Source organism: Mesocricetus auratus, unplaced genomic scaffold (assembly GCF_017639785.1).
Source record: "Mesocricetus auratus isolate SY011 unplaced genomic scaffold, BCM_Maur_2.0 Super-Scaffold_100018, whole genome shotgun sequence".
Taxonomy (NCBI): Eukaryota; Metazoa; Chordata; class Mammalia; order Rodentia; family Cricetidae; genus Mesocricetus; species Mesocricetus auratus.
Genome location: NW_024429199.1, coordinates 8,609,291 through 8,634,020, shown reverse-complemented (window position 1 = coordinate 8,634,020; position 24,730 = coordinate 8,609,291). Strand labels below are relative to the sequence as shown.

The following is a 24,730-nucleotide window of genomic DNA, read 5'->3' as shown; positions in this document are numbered from 1 at the left end:
TTGGATTTCTATTATAATTAGAAATATTTCATTGATGAGTTAGTTTTCATTCTGAATACACAGACTTAGCCCTTTTAAATATAAAAATATTAAGTCTTTTAGCCAGTTTTTATTATTAAGATCTGGCACAAATTTAGCTTTTGCTTCCATAAACAACTTGATAACATGCCCTAAACGAAAAAATAATTTCAATATTTGGTCTTAACTTAGCCATCTTACTTTTGAAAAGTAAATGATGTCTCCATAGTCAACCTCAACACTTTAGAGGAATTTCTGAATTGGTTACGATTAGTTCCTTGGCTCTTGCAAGATTCACAAGTTGGTAACGATATACTTATTCAAACATGAATTTGAGAAAGTGGTTGCATTGTCTTCTGTTACATTACAACCCTGCTCCTTTATCTTTTGTCTCCAAGGCATTATCAGTGACTATAACAGATATGTTGACAATGGACAAAGCAAATCCCTTTAACTTCTTTTTGACCATTTGGTGTAAAATCTTTTGATTTAGTTGAGAATCTGTTTCTTCAGGAACATGATGGTCATAAATACTTTTAACAACAGTGGCAAGGTGAACTGTGTTTGTAGCATCAGTGTGGCAATCTGTCATTAAAGCATAAAATGTAAAATTTACTCCTCATAGTTAATTCCACCTAGTTTCCTCAAATTGCAGGCTGGTGAGACAAGCTGATTTTAGAAATATTACTCTTAGAGGGGATATCAAACCATGTTCCATTCATGATTTAATAAACTTACCACCAGTAAATGGTTCTGATACTTTGTCATTAAATATGCTAACATATAAACAAATTTTGTAATTGAATGCATCTGAGATGCTACGTAACAATTTTTCTGCTGAAAACACAGATTTATTTTTTCAGTTCAGTGGAACACACTGAATTTGACAGCTTGTTTTTGCATACTGTGTCTGTCTTCTCAAATCAAGTCTTTAAAAACTTGTCCAAAATTCCCTGCAATTGCATCAGAGTGCCTCAAAGTCATCTTTTTAATTTTTGTAACAATCCTCCTTTGTCCATTATTTTTCTTTTTCCATATTGTAGGCGCTATGTGGGGATTGAAAAATAACTGACAAGGAATTATGTTTGCTTTTATTATGAAAAGTAATTGGTGAGAAAATAGCGAGGTTTGGACCTTTTCACATCTCACATGTGGGTGCAGCATGAAACAAAGGGCTGATTGTAGAGCATGGCGGGTGGGTGATGTGTGTGTGGAGTTCAGTGAGGTGTCAAGTACCCCTAATAAAGATGAGACTATTTTCCTATCTTCTAAACGGCCCTAGGTGCCTATTGTTTACAATAGTAGACTGAAACATTACTGATAACCACTGTGTTTCACTCACCAAGTCACCACGAGCACATGTAACACACGATGGTACCACTTCAACTGTCTGCACTTGGAAGATACCATACTGGAAACGCACAGCACCATAAAACCGAAACCATTCTAAACACATTCATAGCTGTAGTAGCAATTTACTGTCTGCTCTGCTTTGTAATTCCATTATTTCTGTGTCATTATTTCCATATATATAGGTTTATATTTTCAATATAGGTTCAGCAAAAAAAGTATATTACCCAAGATATGAGGAACACAGGCTGTACTCATTTTCATGTCAAGCTAAGAAACTTGTATTCTATTGTGGCAACTTCTAATTTTGCCATAAAATATATCTGAAATTCTAAATATGTATGGCTTGATATTAGTTGAATGCCTTTCCCAATCTGCTTTTTAAAAAAGGAATATGTTTATAAAGAAAATAGAGTGTCTCCAGATCCTAGAAGACTGTAACTTTCTTGTCATTACAAATGTAACTTAGGATGTTTACTGGGCAGATGAAGTTGCTTAGCTGAACTTTCCCTCACTTATATGAATAAGCCGGTTACCGAGAAATCAGGAACTGCTGTCCTTATGAAATGCAGACTAGAGCTGGTCATGGTGGCACATGCCTTTAATCCCAGCAGAGGCAGGTGGATCTCTGGTTCAAGGCCAGCCTGATCTAAAGGTAAGTTCCAGGACAGCCAGAGATGCACAGAGAAATTCTATCTTGAAACAACAAAAACAAAAGGAAAAAAAACAAAAGAAATGTAAAATATGTGCCTTTCTTGGATTTAGTCAGTGGAATGATAACTTTTTTAAAAACATAATTTTTATTTCTCAGCAACCTGCATCCTTGTAGACCCTCCCAAAAAAAACCTCATCCACCCCTCTTGGCAATGACCTGCTCCTGTATCAACTGCAGCATTCTGGGATGTACCATTCCACTCCTCTGTGGTTCCTGCGTCTCCATCATACATTCTTTCCTTGTAGTGGCATTCCAAGTTGCTACGTATCACATTAGTATCTCATACACCCTTTTGCCCAATCAGCCCAAACAGCTTTTTTTTTTTTTCAAATGTTCGTTGCAACTAGTTGTTAGGCTAGTTCAATGCCTTTGGCTTCTACTGCAACATCAATACTGAACCCTCAGAGAAACTCTCAAATACCCTACTGTTGTGCTGAGTCATGGAATGATCCTACTTGCAGACCAGCTCTCCAGCATGTGCACCCCTCTGGGCAAGAGGTGGGGCCAGCTCTCCCATGCCCATGTCATAGGGGCTGGCTCTCCAGTGTCTCCCACACTGCCCAGAGGAGGGACAGGACCATCTCTTCAGTCAGTAGCATCAACAGGCCAGCTGTCCTGGGTGTTAGGGCCTGCTTTGCTGCCCAGGCGAGGGACAGGCCCTGCTCTTCCAAGTCGGTCAGCCAGAGAGGTGGGAGCAGCTCACCCACATCCAAGCCATCGAGGCCAGCTCTCCTGTGTCATCCATTTGAGAGGCAGGGTTGACTCTCCTGCACCCATGCTGTTGGGGCCAACTCTCCCAAGCCCAGGTCACTGTCGGTACCACTGTGTGCTAGTGCATGGAACGATGTAAAAAAAACAAAACACACATTTTATTTCCAACAATAAGCCCTTCTCTTCCTAATAGGTCAGAAATCACATGTGTCTGGAATCATTGGGAAATAATCATATTATTGTGGCTATGTACTTTGGTTTCTAAGCTTTGATCATTTAACTTGCATTCTTGGTGAAACTCAACTCTTTTCTTTCCCAAGTTTTCACTTATTTTCTTTATTCTATACACTGCTATAGCCCTGTATACTAGAATTTGACATTTGTACTGACTGCAATATAGTCTATTTACTGTGGGCATTCTTAGTACAAAAATAACAAGGAAAACAACCGAGTTGTCTTTTGCATATCTCAGTCCAAGTACTTTTTATTTTCTTTATGATAGCTCTGTACGTAAACGTTAGTTTGTTCATACGAGGGCATTGTGACTTTGTCAAGTGAAACAACTTACCCACTCCAACCAGCTTCTTAACCAGCACAACTAGGACTTGACTCCATAGTTTGTGTTTTGGACTAGGGTTGTGGCTCAGTGGTAGAGAGCTTGTCTCACTTACTTGTGGTCTTGGGTTCAAACCCCGGTGCCACCATTACCACTGCAATAACAACAACAACAAAATCAAAATAACAAAGTGTACTTGCATAACCAATCCTGGTAACAGGTGTAAGTGAGGTTGAGGTTCTTTCGCCTGTTTTTTTTTTGTTGTTGTTTGTTTGTTTTTTAATACTTTGGAGAAAGCAAGGGCACATGAGTTTTGTCTTTTGTTTTTAATGGAAAATATCACAGGGAACCATCATAACTACACAAGCCAATGAAAAAAATTTAATAGTGATAGGCTAGGTAGAATAAGGACTATATAGTTCAGCCTTTATAGTAGAATACTGAATTTATGCTGAAAAGACATGTCACAGTTATTTCAATGAACTTATGATCTAAAATTGCCATAAATAGTTTCTTCAGAATAGAAAAAATTCTACATCAAATGCTGACAAACTAGAGCCAGATTTTTAATAGTATCTTAAAGGCTGATTTCTCCCACCTAGGAACTAGAATGTGTGTGTACCAGTTCTAAGTTGTGAGACTAATTATGGTTATTACAGTGTGTGTGAGCATTTATAGGAACTTCAGAGATGCTTGTCACTGGGACCATTCCCTCTATGAAATAATCACCCAGTGATAAGTCTTCCTATTGACAGGATGTTTTTAGGTATACATAGTACTTTGCACTATTTCACACATGACGCCAGAAATTATGCTGTTTGAATATATGACACATTTAGAAACTAATTTCCTGTTTCATCTCCACTAACACCATTTGTGGTAAAACACACTGTGAAACTAATCTTGTTTGCGCATTTTAATTTTATTTGGATAATTGATTATTTTCTAGCTGGAAGAGGTCAATCTGGATATTCTGTCTTTGAGTAGGAATGCTCAATTTGGATCACAAAGAAAAAAATCAAACTGAATGATATTCCATTCATTGTTCCCCAGTGTCTCTGTCATCACCTTCCAGTCTTAGTAGAACCAGGTACCATCACTTTCCTCACTAGAGTTCTTGGGGCAATGCTATTTTTCTTTAAACCCTTATCTCCAGACTTTTGTTTGAGCATAACCATACTCTGGGGGAGAGTCAATTAATTTCCCAATGCAAAGAGCTGTAACACCTTGTTCTAACAGGAATTGAAACATTAAATATGCAGAATTTAAGTCTCTCTTTGGTCTTCCATATCCCCAAGGGTTAACATCGACATTCTGACTTTAGCAAAGTAAGAGACAGTGTGATTACAAATAAATTCTCTAAGTTGACTTGAATGCATGACCTTTCTTTTTTTTTAAGTAGCTATTTTAAAGAGACAATAACTTAGCTGTCTTAAAAAAACGATAATTGTCTCTACTATCAGAAAAGCAAATTTGGGCAAATGTTTGTTGGGTTCATACACACAAGCATGAAGCAGAAACTAAGATTATAACCCAAGACAAATGAGCTTTAATATGCATCGTTTTAGAAATTAAAGCCCTCTGAGATTATATTTCCTCCAGAAATACCTAAAGGCTAAATTTGTGTATATGGCATTCGTGTGACCACCTGTGAGGAAGAAGCAGTTTGCTATTCGTTTAAAAGTGAGTAAATATCCAATTGCTTCATAAACGTTGATCAATGTATATAAACATCAAAATGGTTACAGAAATCGACATGAATCTTTTGAATGTCTTGTTTGCATGAAAATGAAAACAGTAACGACACTTCCTTTTCAAAATCAGATTCTGCGCAATTCCTCAGTAGCCGCCATGAATTTGCGTCCGAAATAAGGAAGGCCTGTGAGCTAGTGAATTCGCTTTTCTATTTCTGAGGAGCTCAATGAGACCTGATTTTTATTAGACAATAGCTTTTATTTTTTAGTTTATTGAGACAATGGTTTAGGTACTGTCGAAATTAAATCGGAGATTTTCAAATACGCATTAATACAATTCTGCATCCATTTATGTAAATGAACGCAATTTCCCAGATAATATTAAATTTACAGCATCGGGTAAAAAGACAAAAAGATTACACTTGATTGACAAGCAAATTACCTGGGTAGCGAATTCTCGCGCTACAGTTAGATGCAGCTGCTACCCTGACGTCACAGGTTGCCATGGTAGCAGCAGCCCCGAAGGAAAAGGGGTGGAGCTAAGCACTCACTGCGGTGCTGCGCTGCGTCTGCAGAGGACAAGGAAGGCTCCTCTGCAGGGCTGACATCTTCCAAAATGAGCGGCCTGGATGAGGGCAATGAGCTCCTTCTCGCTAACACCGCGGTCCCTGCCCATGCCCCGGAAGATCTGGATCTGAACCAGGACCAGGGGCTCCGCGAGGAAACCGACGCGGCGCGGGCGATGGAGACTGCAGGTGAGGCCGGTGCGGAGGGAGGCGCGCCCCTGGATTCCGAGCACTGCGGACCTGCGCTTTGCCCCGCAGTGGCTGAGAATCGCGGTGCTGCGGCGGCCGGAGAGGGGCTGGAGGATGCTCTGTCTCCATCAAAGGGCGGGGATGCAGCCTCAGCCCCGGTGGCAGCTGATGACAGCAATAAAAATGGCTGTCAGCCTGGAGGGCCGCGCAGCCCTGCTGGGCCGAAAGCTCTTGAAGCCTGTGGTGCCGTGGGCCTGGGGTCTCAGATGAAGCCAGGGGCGAAGAAGACTAAGTGCGCCATCGCTGCGGCCGCGGGAAAGGAGGGAGAAGCAGGGGCGGCGATGCAGGAAAAGAAGGGGGTACAGAAGGAAAAAAAGGTAGCTGGAGGAGGGAAGGAGGAGAATCGTCCTAGGGCCCCGAAGATCAATAATTGCATGGACTCGCTGGAGGCCATCGATCAAGAGCTGTCAAACGTGAATGCGCAGGCTGACCGGGCCTTCCTCCAGCTGGAACGCAAATTCGGGCGGATGAGAAGGCTGCATATGCAGCGCCGAAGTTTCATCATCCAGAACATCCCAGGTTTCTGGGTCACCGCTTTTCGGAACCACCCCCAGCTGTCACCAATGATCAGTGGCCAAGATGAAGACATGATGAGATACATGATCAATTTAGAGGTGGAGGAGCTGAAGCACCCAAGAGCAGGCTGCAAGTTTAAGTTCATCTTTCAAAGCAACCCCTACTTCCGAAATGAGGGGCTGGTCAAGGAATATGAGCGCAGATCCTCCGGTCGAGTGGTGTCGCTCTCCACTCCAATCCGCTGGCACCGGGGCCAAGAACCCCAGGCCCATATCCACAGGAATCGTGAGGGGAACACGATTCCCAGTTTCTTCAATTGGTTCTCAGACCACAGCCTCCTAGAATTCGACAGAATAGCTGAAATTATCAAAGGGGAGCTGTGGTCCAATCCCCTACAATATTATCTGATGGGCGATGGGCCACGCAGAGGAGTTCGAGTCCCACCAAGACAGCCAGTGGAGAGTCCCAGGTCCTTCAGGTTCCAGTCTGGCTAAGCTCTGTCCTTTCGAGAAGCTCCTGAAGGAGTCCTCCCACCTCCTCGGCTTGGCCGGCAGCATGCGGCCCTCTGTCTGCTTTCTCCTCCTGTTGGATTGTGTCCTTTGGTTCTAAGTCTCCAGTAGTTTCAAGACTGTGGCTTCCAAGTCTGTGCTCTTCTTTCTCTAGGCCATCACGACGTTCTGCATAGTGTTAATGGTGTTCCAAGTGCATGGCCTCCAAACTGCTTCTATGCCAAGCTCACAGTGCTGTAGTCTGCACTGCCTTCCTTTGCATGGCTTGGTTCCTGTCTGTGACTGTGTCTTCTTCTAGTTTTTAAAAGTGGTTCTCTACCACAAGAAAGCTTGACCCATCCTCACCAAGAACTAGCCAGGTTTCATGCTGTGTCCCTGATGTCTATGTACTGTGATGAATTGTGACTTTCACCACTGCAAGATGGAACTGTATCCCAACCCAGCCATTAGCCCAACAGGACATTCCAACTGATCCTAGCTGTCTTCCTGGGGCCTTTGCTCTTCACCCTGCTTATTATGGGTATAACAGTAACAAGCTGGTGGGTGACTACTAGGCATGAGGGAAGTAATAGTCGAGGAGTGTTTTATGTTTCCACATTGGTCTTGTACCTTTGGTTACTGTGCATCGTGATCAGCTACTGGTGAGTATGAAGACCTGTGCAATTGCCCACTAGTTCTGTCTGGGGTGAGCTTTGCACAAGCCAACACTGTTCCTCAGGAACTATCTAAGGACCTAAGCTCCTAGGCAGCACACAGTGCCCCCTACAGTGTGTACCATTACCCATGACTCAGCTGGCTACTGGGCAGGATGCTTAGTCACACGTGACAGTGCCCAAGGCAAAGCTGGAGTGGCCACCGTAGCAGTTAGTTCTTCTGAGCCCTAGCCAACAAATTATTCCGAAGCCAGGCGATTTTGTTTGGTAACCCCCTCTTCCTGCATCCATACCCACTCTGATTAAAGTCCAAGCTGCCTAGGTCGGGGCAGTTAGAAATCATTTGTGGCACACAGGGTTTGCTTGTCTTCTCTCACTGACTCTTCTCTTTTTCTCCCCCCCCGTTCCTTTCTCTTTGAAGCAGTTACAGCCCAGAGACAGAAAAACAAAACTGGCAGCAGGGTTTTTTTTTCTCCCTCCCCTCCCCCACTGTATACAGGCAGGAAAAAAAAAAAAGCTACTGTAGTCTCCAAATCTCTTGCTGCCCTCACTATTTCACACGTCTCTTAGCAACATCTGAAAATGCCAAGGGAGACCCCCTCCCCTCCTCCCTCCTTGTCCACACTACCAGACGCTGTGTGTTTCCTAAACTCTAGTTTGAGACCCTGGGAGAAGAGAAAGAAGACTGTCAATGACAAACTGTGCCTCCCTGGGGCAGGATGTGAAGGACCAGCTACGACTGCACCTGTTTCTGAAGCCGCCTGGTTTTCCGGCCTCAGCCTGTAGAATGACCAGAGAGCAGCTATGTGCGTCACCCCCGTTCAGTACGCATGACCTTGGCCCTTACTTATCAGCTTTTGACTTTCCTCCCTTGTTTCCATCCTAACAAAGGAGGGAGTGGGCTGTAGAGTGCATTGTGGGAGACTCCAAGCCTCTTCTGCGGGATGGGGGTGTGTGAGGAGTCTGGGTTGCAGGATGTGTTCCCGTGGGTACGCAGCAGTGACAGCGGCTCCTAGTTCGAAGCCTGCAGCTGTCGCCCTCACCGGTTCCCTTTCTGACTTAAAGGACTTGTCTGAAGCTCGGGCACAGGAGATCTGGATACCTTCAGTGGAGGCTGAGACTTTAAGAAGGGGAGTAGAGAGAAAGGGAGCGTGTTACTGAGGGAGTCATAGGCCAGCTATGATGACTGACATCTTGCAGGAGCAGGGGTCCCCAAGGCATGTCCCAGGGTAGAATGGGGAGGGAGATCAGATGGGTTGGGATTTAAAAGGGATGCTTGAAGGTATTTCCTATAGCCCTTCCTAATTCTCAACTTCACCAATTGATCTTTTGTAAACAGATGTAAGTCTGGGTGTTTTTTGCCTTCAGATTCCAGGAGTGACCTTTGTCTGGGAGATCAATGGTGTGCACTCCTTATCCCACTGCGCTTGACCAAACCCTTACTCCCTGTCAGCTGACTGGCAGAATTGATGTTTACAAGCCTGCCTTTTGCTTATAATTGAGAACAAGTGCAAACATTTGAATTTCTGTCCTTTGCAGTATGAAGATTCCTGTGAATATTCATTACTAGATTAACTTATTCTGGTGTCTGTTCACCTATAGCTGTATTCTTAGAAACACAATCCGCACAATGTGATCTTTGACGTCTGAAGATTTTGAAAACTGTTGCTGTGTCTTGTAAAAGTGATTTCAAAAGGAAAAATGTAACTTGTCCTACTGATATTTCTTGCTGTAGTAATACTTGACATTATGTTCTTAACCAGTGTGGGGACTAGAATTGCTATCACAGGAAACGAGAACCTTAGTCTTTTGTCTTCTCCTGTGTGCTTGAAGGAAAACTATGTTACTGTTGTGTTTCTTGTCATCACCAAAAAGAAATAAATGAATAAAGATGAATAAAAGGTTCTCTGCTGTCTGGGATAATACAGGTTGGGCAGCAATGAAGTGTTCACAGGGCAACATGAACTGAGAAGACCAAAATTATGATTCTTTGGCAGGCAGGTGGGAGACTATCTGAACTGGTTTTGAGGCTGCACAGAGAACAACTAGGGGAACTGGGTGTGGCAGCTCACATCTGTGACTGCAGCGCTTGGGAGCCTGAGGAAGGAGGAGCTGGAGTATGAGGCCAGCTTGGGCTACAAAGCAACTCAGAGGCAGCTGGGCTGATTTTATACTTGTATGTATACATATATATCATATATATACACATGCACATCTCTCTCTCTAATATATACATATATATAAATCTCCTTTGATATAGCCTTAATTCAAGATGTATATATGGCATATACATGGCACTCATCCATCTATCTGTCTGTCTGTCTAGTATGAAGACTGTATCAAAGGAAGGAAATTAAGATCTAAAACTGAGGAAGAAAGAATAAATTCAAGGGAATGGAGCAGGGAAGGGATGTAGGAACGAACCAGCTGTTTGGCAAGTGACGCAGATAGGATGTCGGAGTCTAAATTTCACAGTAGATTAAGCAGAACAGAAACCATGTCAACCTGCAGCAAGGGAGTGGTGCTGTCTCATCAGAAGGAATACCTTTGCTAGACTAAAGCTGAAAATAAAGGAATGGCAGGGTACAGTGGCATGCTCTGGTTACACCTAGCACAGGAAAAAGGCAGAGGCTGCAACAGATGGTTAACCTGCAAGAGAAAGCCCAGCTCTCTTCCTGAGCCCAGGAATCAATGTCAGCAACATCTGCATGCAGGAAATGCGCCAGGTGCCAGCAACGTCACGGACTACCCAGCTACTTGATAGTTTTTAACTCAGCAGAAATCTTGGTCCATTTGTCATTTTTTTGCTTAGATGGCTAAAATACTTGGTTATTCATTATTTGCTTATTCATTTACTTAAACCATGTAGCATACATACCTTTCTTAATGTAGATAATGCAGATGTGTTTAGTCTCCAAACCTTTTCAGAATAGTGGCTGGGAAAACCCTCACTCATAACTGGAGTTATGAAATATTTTAAGTGTGTCCAGATATATTCAGTCACATACTCATGTTTTGGGTGTTTCTAGTAACCATTTTGTCCTTCGAGATGGTGTCACCATGTGTGTAATCCAGGCTGGTTTCTGGCTCTTGATCGTCCTCCTTCTGTTTCCCTAAGAGGCAGCGTCACAGGTATGTAGTACTGAGCACTCCTTTCAAAGCAGCACACTGCTGAGGGAGATCATTTAGCACTCACAGACCCCATGGTGTTTCTTACAGAGGCTATGCTAAGCCCCATAAGACTCAGACCAAGGGAGGAGCTGTTAGCACAAATGGAAGCAAGGGTGGCTCACAAATAGGATCTTTCCAATGACAACAGTATTATAAGTGACAAAAATCAGGATAGGTCCTGAAGTTACCATAAAAAGCACACTGGTTAGGTTATGTTAGAAAATTCCATGCTTTTTAGTGTATATAACTATGAAGGAACACGGGCTGGAAGGATAGCTCAGCGGTTAAGAGCACCTGTTGCTCTTGCAGAAGACTCCAGTTTGGTTCCTGGCACAAACATCTAGAGGCTCACAACCCATTTATAATCCAGCCTCAGGGGATCTAATGCTTTCTTCTGGCTTCCATGGCACACACATGAATAACCTTGATATCATTAAAGTGATAAGCAGCGTTTCCTTAATATTCTTTATAATTAAAAATCTTACTCATATTATGTGTGGGTGTCTGGACCAGGAGGCCAGAAGAGGGCTTCAGATCCCTTGGCACTGGAGTTACAGGACAGCTGTGAGCTGCCCAGGTCTTCTGCAAGAGCAGCTAGTACTCTTAAATGCGGAGACACCTACTTCTCCAGTCCCTCCTTTTAATTTATGTGATACTGCTTAGTGTATTGTTTTTGCTATTTTTAAAATTTCTCATCATTGTGTGTATTTGGGCATGAGTATGACACGGCACACGTGAAGAGATGACAGAACACGCAGGGGGGGGGCGTTCTTTCTTTTCACCTTTTTGAGGGTTTCAGGTCATCAGACTTGGGCAGTGAGCACTTTTAACCACAAAGGCATCTTGTCAGCCCCGTGCTTAACTTCCTTATCCAGCTAGAAACACTGGCACTTTGTATGAACCATGACATAAAATCTTTGTATGAACCATGACATAAAATCAGGAAGCGCTCACTGGAGTCAGCAGTGACAAGCCGGTGGGTGTGACAAGGGGAAGGTGCCCCGAACTCTAACTCCAAGATGGAAAAGGAGAGGTCAGATACGATGGCGCCTCCGTCAAGGTCTTAAGTGGGAACTGGGAAAGGACTTTTCAAATGAAGTCACTTTCGTCCCATTCTTTAGTGGCCAAAAAAAAAAAAAAATACAACTATTTTTTAAATTTTGGGCTTCTCAATTCTTATATCAACAATCATGAAACACATATTTTTGGGCCACAAGATGGCTTAGTGTGTAAAGGCACTTACCCCAAGTTTGGTGACCTGAGTTTAATCCCTGGGACATACATGATAGAGGGAAAGAACACACACACACACACACACACACACACACACACGTAAAAACATAATAAGCATTCTTGTCCAGTAACACAAGAAACACCCATAGGGAAAAATAGTTTTATTTTAAAGCAAAGTGAAATCTCCACTTAAAGCATACAATAGACAGCATCTTTTTTTGGCCCTAAGCTTGATTGCGCGTGCTCAGTATAACACTCTGATGACGTTTTGGATATCAATTACATCACAGTGTATGTATACTTACTGATCAACATCAGAGATACAGATGATAAGGAAAAAAGTTATCCTTTTAATTACCCTGAGAAATGGATCCTCCTAGAACAACTGGGATCTAGCTGAACATTTACAAATTAAAAAAAATAGTTTTCAGTGCATATGTTAATATGCTAAATTCTAAGAAAAATAACGGTAATGTTTTCTAATCCTGTCTATTATGGTGAGTGAAGTTAACAAGCAAAAAGGGGACCAGAAACTTACAAATGTACCTGAATCTAAACATCTTGTGTGACCATGATCTGATGCAAATGCTGCTTACTAATGTAACTAATTGCAGCCACGCAGGACACGACACCCACCTGGAGTGTACTGATAACACTCCACAGAGTGCTGCTTTCAGCACTCAGTACTCTCTCTTCCCAAAGACAAAGCTGAAGCTGACTTTAGTAGTATAAATCTAACTTCTTCCTAATAGGAAAAATTGATGCTAAGGGGTAAGGCTACATTATGTCAAGAAATCATGTCTCTTTACTTATGCGTTTTTAGAAAAAAAGAAATAGTACAAAGTTGGATATCTTAGAAAAAAATTAGTTTCACTAGACTCATGTCTGCTATCAATTCTGGTTACCCTTTTCGATATGAACATAGGAGAGACATGAATACCCAGCTGTGTTTATCCATGCAAATCTATTTTGGAGCACAGAGTGTACTCACTAGGTCTCAAATCACAGCTGAGAATCACATTCATTGGCAGGCTTGTTCAAAAGCCATTTCTGGGCCCTACTCCTGAAGCTTCTGTTTCAGGAGGGTTGGAACACAGCATTCAAATGTGCATTTTCAAGATCTATGTTGCTCTGCTGGTCTGTGGACCAAGCTTTGGAAACTGCCGGACTATGGAGATATATAAATATATGCTTGCATATATGTTAGTTATCATCTAGGGAGAATTCTCAAAACTACTGTACAGAAAATATTAATCATGTTCTTTTCTAGTTTAGGGCACTAAAAATTCTACTATAACAAGAACTGTTAAACATTAAAATGATTTATATAAAATGATAGATGTTTTTAAAAAGTCAGATTAACCCATTTGGTTAATTTTCATTTAAAAATTATTCCTATAAAACATTTGTATTTTTTGAAAGTTAACATTTTTAACAGTATGTCTGATGCACATACGATTGGCTCATTTTTCAGTAAATATTATTTTGCTGTCTGTGTCTTGAGAATACAAGGAATAATGAACCAATGGATAATAACCAGCTGTTTTTGAACTGTTTGTAGAGAATCTTGTAAATTTGTAGTCCAGGGGTAACTCTGTGAGGGAGAGAAGGAAAAAAAATGAATGTTTTACAAGTGCCAAACTCCTTTCATAAATACAAACAGATTGAAATTCAGCGTTTCGTGAGCAGAACAAGGATAGCAATAATAGTTACATTAAAGTGAATGGAGAAATGACCCTGAAGCTTCCATGCTATACAAGGAACTACAGATAACTGGGGAATGCTGGGAGTGGGAGGCATAGTCTTCCCCAGGGAAGAGCACAGCACTGATTATCCAGCGCCCAACTGTTAACCTTGAAAACAGGCACACACAAGCAGCATTATGCAGACAGAGTAGTTTGTAGTTATGTATTTAGGAATATACACGTAGACGCATAAATGCATGTTATAACAATTAATGAAAAAGAGGCCATGAATTTGAAATAGCAAGGAGGGATACATGGGAGAATTCAGAAGGAGGAAAGGGAGAATGATGTAATTATATTATGTGTCAAAACAACAGAAGAAGTAATAAAGCAAGTTAGTGTTTCTATTTTATCAGTAATTTTGACCTGTGCTACCGACAGCTTGGCACCAAGGCTATAGAGTATAGGGTAAATATATAAAATTTATAATATGATGCATGCCAAATCACATTTACATGTACTACACATAATCCCCAGAAGTCTGCCCAAATTATACTTTACATTAGATGCCACTGAGAGGCACCAAGGCTCAAGCAGTTAATCTTTATCAGAAAAAAAAAAAACCTACTGCTGGATAGGAAGAGGGAACTTCCACTGCTTTCTTGATGTCAGAGAAAGCCAAGTTTACTGTGAACAGGAAAACCTGTAACACTAGTAAACATCATGTACCCTGGATTCTGGGTATTTAAACATGAATGACATTAACTAAGTAACAAGCAACAGCAATGCTACTTATGGTAACAGCAAAGCTTTGTTATTATTAAGAAATGTGGGGGTGCTGGGTGGTAGTGGCGCACACCTTTAATCCCAGCACTCAGGAAGCAGAGGCAGGCGGATCTCTGTGAGTCTGAGACCAGCCTGGTCTACAGATCAAGTTCCAGGACAGTCAGGGCTACAGAGAGAAACCCTGTCTTGAAAAACAAAAATCAAAACAAACAAAAAACAAATGAAATATGGGGGCTTGGGTTGGAGAGATGGCTCAGAGGTTAAAAGCTCTGGCTGTTCTTCTAAAGGTCCTGAGTTCAATTTCCAGGACCCACATGTTGGCTTATAACCATCAGTAATGAGATCTGGTGCCCTCTTCTGGCCTGCAGGCATACATGCAGACAGAACACTGTACACATAATAAATAAATAAATAAAATCTTTAAAAAAATCTCAAAGAAGGAAAAAAGAAAAAGAAAATAAATCAGGGAGCTGGTGAGACGACACGGGGGTTAACAGTGCTTGCTGCTTCATCAAGAGGATCAGCATTCAGATCCCAGCACTAATGTTAGGTAGGTCACCAACACCTATGCCTCTGGCTTCCATGGTATCTAAAGCCCTGTTCTGGCCTCTATGGGACTTACACATATGTGTGTACACATAGTTATATACACTGCACTAAGAAGAATAGAAAATAAAAAAATTAACCTGAGGCTGGGGAGCTGACTCTGAGTTGGATCCCCAGGACCCACATTGAACCCCACCGCTGGGGACGTGGGTCTAGACAGCTCTCTGACTTGCTGACTCCCTAGCTAGCCCACCCTACTTGGTGAGATTCAGCCCTGTGAAGAAGAAAGGTGGATGTTGGTTGAAGAAACACACACACATGCATGCACGCACACTTAGGCAAACTAAGGCTAAAATCAAAGATCACTGAACTAGGGATTCATGAGACTATGGCGTCAGCAAGAAGGAAACAGTTAACATCTCTGTTGTAGGAAGTCACTGATGGCAGTTGACTACTCAGAAAAAGCATAGAACTCCCTTCTCCTGATCTTGTTACTGTAGCAGCCTTCTCTTCAATTGTGTCAGGAATTACACTATATCAGCCATATTATTCCAACTGTGGAGTGATTAAATGAAGCAACCAAAATGAATACATTCCTACCCTGTAAAGTAACACTGAGAAACAGAACGGCTCCCGGGACTTCAACAGAAATCAGCAGGATTTGAGTCCTAAAGGGTTTTATCTTTTGCATGTGTAAAGCCACAGCCATCACACCTTTTCTTTGAGCTGCCTTTCTTATTCTGAGGTTAGCAATGCAATGGTGTCTAACTACCCAGTCTGTAGCTGATATAACCAAGCTAGGGGTCAGTAGGAGACACAACTTGTTCTGTAGAATGTGATTACTGTGCTACATTGTGAGGAAGTGTCTCCAACATCAGAAAAAATAATGTACACCCCCTGTGCTCCTTCCCAGCCATGAAACAGGGCTTCTTTCAGTGTTGCTTGACCTGAGCATGAGTTCTTCTGAGAGAAGCCAGCCCTGTGGAGCTCTCTCCTAGGGTGTAGAGAGAAAGCTTTCGGCATAAGAAAGGCAGGCCTGTGGAGATGCTCTGTGATTAAGAACTTTCTTTGTTCTTCCAGAAGACCCTAGTTCAGTTCAAGCACCTATACTGGGTGGCCTCCATAGGCACCTACACGCACGTGACAGACAGACAGATAGACACAAATAAATATAATTAAATACATTTAAAAAAGAAACAGAAAAAGAGAGGTGCACTGAGGTGACAGATGAGGGGTGATTTTCTAATGCTTTTAGAAGTAAACTTTAGAATAGAAATCTATTTTTCTACTTTCTTACTATTCAGAACCACACTTCTTGTTAATTTTGATATCCATCCAGGTACCTTAGACAATCCAGGTTCTATTATTATATCACGCCAATAAAATTTTGAATCATTTTGAAAGAAAATAGTTTCTTTAACTTATTTTTTATAAGAAACATTTTAATGCTGTCTTTAATTTTGTACACGTAAGCACTGAACAAGTAAAACTAGCACTGAGAACAAAATACCACTTCAGAAGGACAGACTGACATTCTGGGCTTGCACACTGATACACAGATGGGTCTTTTAGAAGACCAGACCTATCTTAGGGCCACCACCTACCAATAAGTCTTGCTTTCCCTCTCATATGCACCTGTAAGGGACAGCATGCACACCGGTGCCATCAGCTCATTTCAGGTGCATGAGGCTCAAACCCTGATGCGGGTTTCTAACTTGGAGGTGAAACAACCAGAGTTGTCAGACACAGATAAAGTGAAGTTACTGGGTACTGAAGGGACAACCAGCACTCAGGGACATGCTTTCCAGGAGGATCAATAAGAGAAGAGGAAAGCCCACTTTGCCACAGATGCTCATTCATGCATATGCATTCAGGCTGGAGGCTGGGCTGGGAAGCAGTGGCAGAAAAGTCCGGCGCTTTGGGCAGTATTGCAGGGTTGCAGAGACAGAACCAAGAGGCTAGGAGCCCCATGCAAAAGAAGGGCAGATGACTAGATTCTGTCCTTTGCCCAGTGCAGAAGGGACCTGGACTCTAAAGACTCCACACAGAAAGCATATGCCTCTATCTAGCAGGGCGGGCTTCTGAGTAGCTTCTCCATTAAACACGGAAAGACTAAGTTCCAATCTGAGGAAGGAGGGCAGTCCACTGAGTGTCACAGACTTTCAGTTATTATGTATGTATGTATGTATGTTCCTGAGAACTGGGCCATCCCAGAAATGGTTTTCTCTCATGTCAATAATGAATGTTTCCCCAGGTGTCTAGTTTGTTCCATATGGAGTCCCAATTACAAAAACTTCATCCCTTCCCATGCTACCGTTTATGCCTCCTTTACTTTTTTTATTTTGAGTCTGCTGTGGTTTTACTTGGGGTGTACTCTGCACCCCACCTTCCTTCCTGTCTCGCTCCCTCCCACAGTGCTGGGGTTCGAACCCAGGCCCCTGCACATGACAAGCAGGCTCTGACACTGAGCTGCGCTGCCAGCTGCTGTACATCTCCCTGGAGCTGTTTCCCAGGACACCAATCCACGTTCCACTGTGTCTAATCAGCTATGCAGTCAATTCACCACAAATCAGCTCAATCTGGAAAGACTTAATTAAAATTTTTCATTCTCTTAGATTTCGCATCTCTATAAAATGTCTCACTCCTTTGTTTTCCATACTTATTTTTGTGGTCCCCTAGCTTTGTATTCCTGGCAACTGTTCACTCTGGGCTATACATTTTATGACTGGTTTTAAGGAAGTATTCAAGTCTTAGAATAATGTATTTTTCAAAAGGGAATGGGCACCCATTTCCACTAAGTGTATGGAGGCATTAACCATCGATGGACTATAATGTTTTGCTATTCAGTTGTCTGAAGCGGAACTTCAGCCCCTGTGAAAAATGTGAATTCTGACTCAATTCATTCTTACCGCAGAGACTGCAGGAGATGGCCAGGCCATTATCTCTTCTAGTCCTGACCTTAGAAGGTACAGGAGTTACGGAAAGATTCACCCAACCTCAGTGGATTCTTTGGGGGAAAGCAGTCCAAAGCCACATTCATCTTACTGGGGGTCCAGAAAGGAGGGGGGAGGGGGAGAGAGGGGGGAGGGAGGGAGAGGGGGAGAGGGAGAGGGAGGGAGAGAGAGGGAGAGGGAGGAAGGGAGAGAGAGAGAGACAGAGAGGGAGAGGGAGGGAGAGAGAGGAAGAGGGAGAGAGAGAGAGAGAGAGAGAGAGAGAGTGTGTGTGTGTGTGTGTGTGTGTGTGTGTGTGTGTAAGGGGTCCTAACGCAGGCTGCCATATTTAGAAGTTCTTTCCCCTAAAAAATAACTCATTATACAGACTGAGTAGAATATATTTAGGAATGTGTGTGTATATGTATGTATGTATATATGCATATATCAATTAATGAAAAAAATGAAAAAAGAGGCCATGAATTTGAAAGAGAACAAGGAGGGGTGTGTGAGAGGGTTTGGAGGAAGGGAAGTGAGAAATGATGTACTAAATTATAATCTCAGAAATAAGAGAAAAACCAACAATGTCTTGGAAGACTGCTTTTTTTTTTTTTTTTTTTTTTTTTGGTTTTTACGAGACAGGGTTTCTCTGTTTTGGAGGCTGTCGGTCCAGCCTGGCCTCGAACTCACAGAGATCCGCCTGCCTCTGCCTCCCGAGTGCTGGGATTAAAGGCGTGTGCCACCAACGCCCGGCCTGATCTAACAGCTGCTACCTTTGACAGGGAGGCTTCCCAGATATCCCATATTACCTGCAATCACTTCGAGGCTCGGAATTGCAATGGTGCTGTAGGTGCTGATTCTCCTAGAGGACCACGTATAAACCAAGGAGTCTTCTGCATTCCCTCGTCTCGAGACTGAGTCGATAAAATAGGAACCCCATTTATTAGACAAGGAGTTTAGAGACTTTACCTTTGGTTCCTGAAAGAGAAAGGGACATCTGTGATTAGAATGGTATCTGTAGCGAACTGGTCTTGCAAGTGTTTTCAGTTACTAAACAGAAGTAGGGAAATGCTATAGCGATGCGTGAGCCCAGTTTGGGAACACAATACATTTTTGTAAAGAAAATTAATATTCCCTTAGAATGAGGGCCCTTTAATGTGACCCAGAATTGGCTCTTTAAATGGTCACTTGTCACAATCTGAAAACTATCCTTAAGTACATAAGGCATTTTCTCTATGATTAAAATAATTCCAATTTACCTATCATCATTACACCGAAGGATAATTTAAAAAATCTATCTTAATAGGGAGTGTCACTATGGGCTTAAGGAGAAACCTGGTACTAGGGTAACTCCCAAGAATACACAAGGAGGACTCCAACACAGACTCCTAGCAGTAGTGCAGAGGATGCCTGAAGTGGCCTATGCCTGTAATCAAAGTGATGAATACCCCAACTATCATCATAGAGCCCTCATCCAGTAACTGATGGAATCAGACACAGAGATCCACAACCAAGAACCCGGCCAAACTCTAGGAATTCAGGCGAAGAGAGGGAGGAGGGAACATATGAGCAAGGGAGGTCAAGATCATGATGGAGAAATCTACAGAGACAGCTGAACCAAGCTCACGGAAACTCATGAACTCTAGATCTACAACTGTGAAGACTCCAGGGGACCGACCTAGGCCCTCCATATGTGGCAGACAGTTCTGAGGCTTGAACTATCAGAGGAGCCCCTGACAATAGGACCATGATACAAACCTGGTACGTGAGCTAGCTTGTTGAAGCCCATTCCCTGTGGTGGGATGCCATGCTCAGCCTTAATGCATGGGAGAGGGGCTGGGCCCTGCCCCATCCTATTGTGCCAGACTATGCTGACTCCTCATGGGAGCCCTTACCTGTGAGGTGAAGTGGACTGGGGGTGGGATGGGGGAGGCAAGAGAGGAGGGGTGGGAAGGAGAACTGTGGTTGAAATGTAAAATGAAATAAAAAATTAAAAAATGGAAAAAAGAAAAATAAATAAAAAATCCAACTTCATTGGAATTTTCTCATTTAGTACTTGTTTTTTGGAAGAGAGTAAGGACATGAAAACTTATTTATTGCTTTCAATATGAAGCCAGAACATCAATAAAGGTTTAAAATTATTATTATTATTTATTTTATTTTAGACAGATAGTCTCACTGTGTATTCCTGCTGGCCTGGAACTTACTATGTAGACCAGGCTGGCTTCAGACTCAGAGATCCACCTGCTTTTGCTTCCCCATTGCTGGGATTAAATGCATGTACCACCATGCCTGGGTTACTAGTTTGTTTTTCCTAAGAGTATTTTCTAGCCTTCTCTGAGAACACTGAGAGATAAATATGCCCATTTCTAGGGCTAACCATAGACTCTTTCACAGGTAGACCATGATGTGTGTTTGCCTTCCTGGTCTATAATTCCTTCAGAGGTTCTTTTTATGTGAAGAATGAGGAAGGAGTTCAAAATATTTTTCTCCTTTCACTCCTGACTGGAATGTTCTGTTGGCTCCTGTATGTGTGATAAGGGGCCTTGTCTGGATGCTGTTCTCTATTTACAACACTTGTTACATACAGAGTGAATAGCTCCTCTTGATGTCCCTGGGAACAGGAGGTTACCAAGACTTTAGAATTTTTCCGTATTGAAATTCCATCATCTGAAAATTCAGAATTCAAAGGCTCTAGATACGGGCATTTTTTGAACAACATCATATTGGTGTTAAAAAATTTCAGAAACTGGCCAGGTGTGGTGGTTCATCCATATATTCCCAGAACTCAAGAGGCTGAAGCAAGAGAACGTCAAGCTTGAAGCAAGCCTGGGCTACATAGTGAGGTTCAGATTCAAAGAACAAAAATGTTGACAGAATTCTGAATTATGTATGCTCACTTGGTACCAAGTTATGAGAATGAAAAATTAATAAAGCTTGTAATGTGGTTAAAAAATTCTGCTTCCTTACCCATTCACTTCCTTAGTCTTGAGTGTTGACTCTTTTGTCTAACTACCGAAAACCTGCCCAAATCCTTCCAGAACTTTGCATAACATCACATCAATTTTGTAAATAAACACTACCATACCCTATTAAGTACATATCTTCCCTTATGTAGGCTTGTATTTAAAACTTGAATAGAATCTTGCTTAAGTTTTACAGATCGGTCTTATATGTTTGGTCTTACAGTTGTTCATTCTGTTGTCTGTAGAAATTTGCCTCTTTCTACAGCTGTGGCTTTGACTGCTGTAGAGAACAGCTGTTGGCACCAGCATTCTGACTGAACTTTACTATCACTCTTGGTACCTTGATGATTCTTTCTCCACTAATAGTCATATAACTGCAAAATATGACAAATTGCTAAACTATATTTAATTTTATTCCACATTATTATTATTATTATTATTATTTGTAATCAATAAGAGGTATCCTTGTCTAGCTCAGAACCTGGAAGGCGACCTTACTAGGACCTTCCTGGGTCTCCATGTATACATATACACGTGTATGTGCTTTCCCTCTTCCTTCATTTTCTTCAAATATCTTACATTTCTACTGTGGATTTAGTGGACAACCTTTCCCTAATTAAAGGATAGTATCTTCTTTTTCTGATTTATTAAAAGTGTTCACAAAAGTAAATTATTTTTAACCTAAATTTCTTTTTGTTTTTAGTTAAAATGAGGAATCAGATTATAACAGCAACAAAGGAAGCCACGGCAGAGAACTCCTCCTCCCTTCAACACGAGGCTAGCTCAATGGCACAGAGACTCTCCAAGTAAAAATCTCAGTCTCAAGAACAGATCTTTGACTGGCTGATTGTTTACAATATATAAGGTAAAGAAACTTATTCCTTGGTCACTGTAAGAGCCTTGTTAGTCACTAACGTGTACAGATCTTTGACTGGCTGATTGTTTACAATATATAAGGTAAAGAAATTTATTCCTTGGTCACTCTAATAGCCTTGTTAGTCACTAACGTGAACTACTTTTGCTCATCTGTCTCCAAGCTCTAACAGAATAGTGGATAATGTAACAAGATTATAGAAAGAGAACATTTGCACAAAAGTTTGTCAAGGTCCATCTGAGATGTCCCTGGTCCTTATGCTTCCTGTCACAAATCCAGGGAGGTAAAAGTTGTTATTCTTTGCTGCAGCTTTTGGTGATGAAACACAAATCTCAAAACTCAACAAAACCCATGTGGAGTTTATTGAGAAAGGGAGGGGTAGCTGTTGGCAGACCAGGAGCGGAAATGGAAAGAGAGAACAAGTGGGAGCCTCTTGCTTAAAAGGGAAAGCTTGCACATGCGTACAGAGTCCTTACGCAGCCACTTAAGGCATGTGTAATACAGGGCCCTTTGAGCTGTCTAAGTATCTGCCTGAATGGCACTGTTCATACCCTGTCACTTGTCAGGGGGCAGGGTCAGCATAATGCCGGGATAGCAACAAAAGTGATCTTCAAATTCCAGGCGGCCTTCACTTAGTTTGGAAAGTACTGCAAAGCAGTGCAGAAACTGAGCTCAAACAGCAAAACAAAACTGAGGAATGAAGATGGCACATACTAGGTTCTTAAAAGCAGACGATACAACTAAGTTGGCTTCAGCTATCTGCTTAGGCGGAAAATAGTGATTCAAACATAAACTACAGAGACATGAAAGTATTCAGCCAGAGCCTGTTTTTTGAGACAGGGTCTCATGAAGCCACGGCTGGGGTAAAACTCACTATGTAGCCAAGGCTAGCCCCTAGATCCTGATCCTCCTGTTCCATTTATCATGTGGTGAACTACAGGCATATGACACTATTCCCAGCTCATTCTAAAGTCAGGTAGCATAAGGAGACTTCAGCTTTAAACACCTAAGAAAAGGACAGATAGGATTCTTACCTCATATTTGCCTCTCTTCTCCAGAGGCTCTGCTTTCTCAGCCTTCTCCACTTCTTGCCCTCGAAGCTCCTCGAGAATGAGGACTGTCTCCCAGTTACTATAGTGATGAGCTGGGAAAATATCTGAGTGCATGCTGTCACCAAAATAAACGACCTGTGATTCAGACAGAGAACTCCGAATGAGGCATGGATGTGAGTGGTGACCGCTGCATAGAAAATGAAAAAATGCCCCCAGCAGGCATCAGAGGAGAACTAAAAGTGGCATAAGCGACTTAAACATCCATAAATAATTTTATGATGATCAATTATTTGTCCTATTCGATTCACAGGTTTATGGAAGGAAGGTAGAAGATGAGAAACACTTTTATTTGATTTTCCTAATGAAGAAGTGAGCCTGTATATTTTCATGTCTATAATTAAATCTGCCTCTAAAACAAAAACTAACAACTTATAGGGATTACTTATTATTAAGAACACTTATCATTGTGGTGTTACATTATTTGTGATTTATTAAAGCTTGCCTGAGGATTCAGAAAAGTAAAGCCAGCCTCATGTTACAGAGATCAGGCAGTGGTGGTACACACCTTTAATCGCAGCAGCCACAAGCTAGGAGGTGGTGGCACACACCTTTAATCCTAGGACTCAGGACTAAGAGGGACATGGATCTCTGTGAGTCCCGGGCCACCCAGATCTACAAAGATTGGGACTGGATCATCAGCTCACGCAAAGATGGTCTCAGCAGCTGGGATCACACACCTTCAACTCCAGCACTAGAGGGGTATAAAAGATGGGAGCAGGGTCTTCAGTGGTCAGTATCAGGCATTCATTCTCCAGCCACACTGAGGAAAGGCAACCGTCTGAGGTTTGGTGGATCCGGGATCACCTTTCATTCTGAGGTAGAGTAAGAGATAGTGACCAGCTGCTTTGCTTTTCTGATCTTCAGCTGGAAGTCTGAACCCCAATACCAGTCTCTGGGTCTTTTATTTATCCTGTCACATACCCTGAGAGCTCACCCTGGATCTGCTGAAATGAAAACCTGGGTACCCTGGATCTGCTGAAACAGAACTTATGAATGTGTAGCTCCAGCATGTAAAGTCTGAGCAAAGCCCTGCTGATCCAGACCACACCCCTCAATTCACAAAAGAGTTATGAGGCTAAGGGGAAGGAATCAGGGGCTCCTCCCTCATCCAGGTCCGGTGTCCACTGAACTTCCGACCACTTCTCGGGAGGCTAAGGAAGCAGATACCAATGGACCAGGGTTCAGCTACCCAGTGATCTCTCCTGCTCACTGGGCTTATGGTATATATCACGTAGAGGAAAGGATTGTGAGTAAACACATACCAATGACCAATCTTGACAATGTGACCAAGGGGTTAGATGCAAGCAATACTTTAAGGGAAAGCTGGTAAGTCATTATAATTTTAGTGACCACTTGCTTTCCATATAAAATAGTCTTTGATTAGTTATTATCAGGGTAGCATGTCTCAGGCATCCCATGTCTGAATCATGTACTTCCTAGATCTGTGACCTCTTTGGAATCCTAGTTTTTCTCTGTCACAGACAAAGACCAAGAATCTACCAAAAGTCAGAAGAAGGAACAGGAGAGATGTAGCAGGTTCTCAGATGTATATAACTCACAGAGATATTAATCATAATCATTTGCAGGCACAGTTTTGTTCACAACCATTTGTATCTGCACGTGAACATCAAGGACTCTCTGCCTCTATCAGAAATTACCTTGGGCTCAGGCTTGCTGGTCATTTTTTTCAGAAGCTCATAGAGGTGGGCAGCGTTGCCTTGGGAATACCAGCCAGGTTTATCCAGGGAGGGTAGCTCCTCTTGCTCCTCATCATTCTCTGCAAACATGGTGGACAACCACTTTTGAGCTGGGCTACACTCAAGGCCATAGACCATGGACAGAAGGAAAGCCATGAGGGAAGACAGCATGCTCTTAGTAAGCTCTCTCTCT

General features: G+C 42.3%; 2 protein-coding genes and 1 long non-coding RNA gene across 5 annotated transcripts in view; 1 reads left to right on the top strand and 2 right to left on the bottom strand.

The window, feature by feature from the left end:
• Nucleotides 1–131: 131 nt before the first annotated feature.
• LOC121132811 lies at nucleotides 132–5,619 on the bottom strand. The gene is made up of 3 exons (XR_005869455.1): nucleotides 5,487–5,619; nucleotides 3,363–3,504; nucleotides 132–2,912 (listed from the first exon to the last, which is right to left on the bottom strand). It is a non-coding gene; the product is annotated as an uncharacterized LOC121132811 (long non-coding RNA).
• Tspyl4 (TSPY like 4) lies at nucleotides 5,570–9,442 on the top strand. Its single transcript, XM_040728166.1, has 2 exons — nucleotides 5,570–7,525; nucleotides 7,959–9,442. Exon 1 carries the CDS (start codon nucleotides 5,661–5,663, stop codon nucleotides 6,867–6,869), a length of 1,209 nt encoding a protein of 402 aa, XP_040584100.1. The 5' UTR covers nucleotides 5,570–5,660; the 3' UTR covers nucleotides 6,870–7,525; nucleotides 7,959–9,442.
• A 2,645-nt stretch (nucleotides 9,443–12,087) lies between these two features.
• The window catches only part of Nt5dc1 (5'-nucleotidase domain containing 1), a 110,523-nt gene continuing 97,880 nt past the window's right edge, over nucleotides 12,088–24,730 (bottom strand). For all 3 annotated transcript variants that reach the window (XM_005073268.4, XM_021229075.2, XM_040758143.1), the window contains 4 exons: nucleotides 24,499–24,617; nucleotides 22,763–22,915; nucleotides 18,698–18,866; nucleotides 12,088–13,535 (listed from right to left, as the gene is read on the bottom strand). In XM_005073268.4, the coding sequence (XP_005073325.1) occupies nucleotides 13,405–13,535; nucleotides 18,698–18,866; nucleotides 22,763–22,915; nucleotides 24,499–24,617 (572 nt within the window). In that variant the 3' untranslated portion in view covers nucleotides 12,088–13,404. The remainder of the gene's footprint in view (nucleotides 13,536–18,697; nucleotides 18,867–22,762; nucleotides 22,916–24,498; nucleotides 24,618–24,730) is intronic.

Excerpts from the sequence above, each read along its gene's own strand:
- Tspyl4 (XM_040728166.1), top strand. The coding sequence starts at position 5,661 with ATGAGCGGCCTGGATGAGGGCAATGAGCTCCTTCTCGCTAACACCGCG.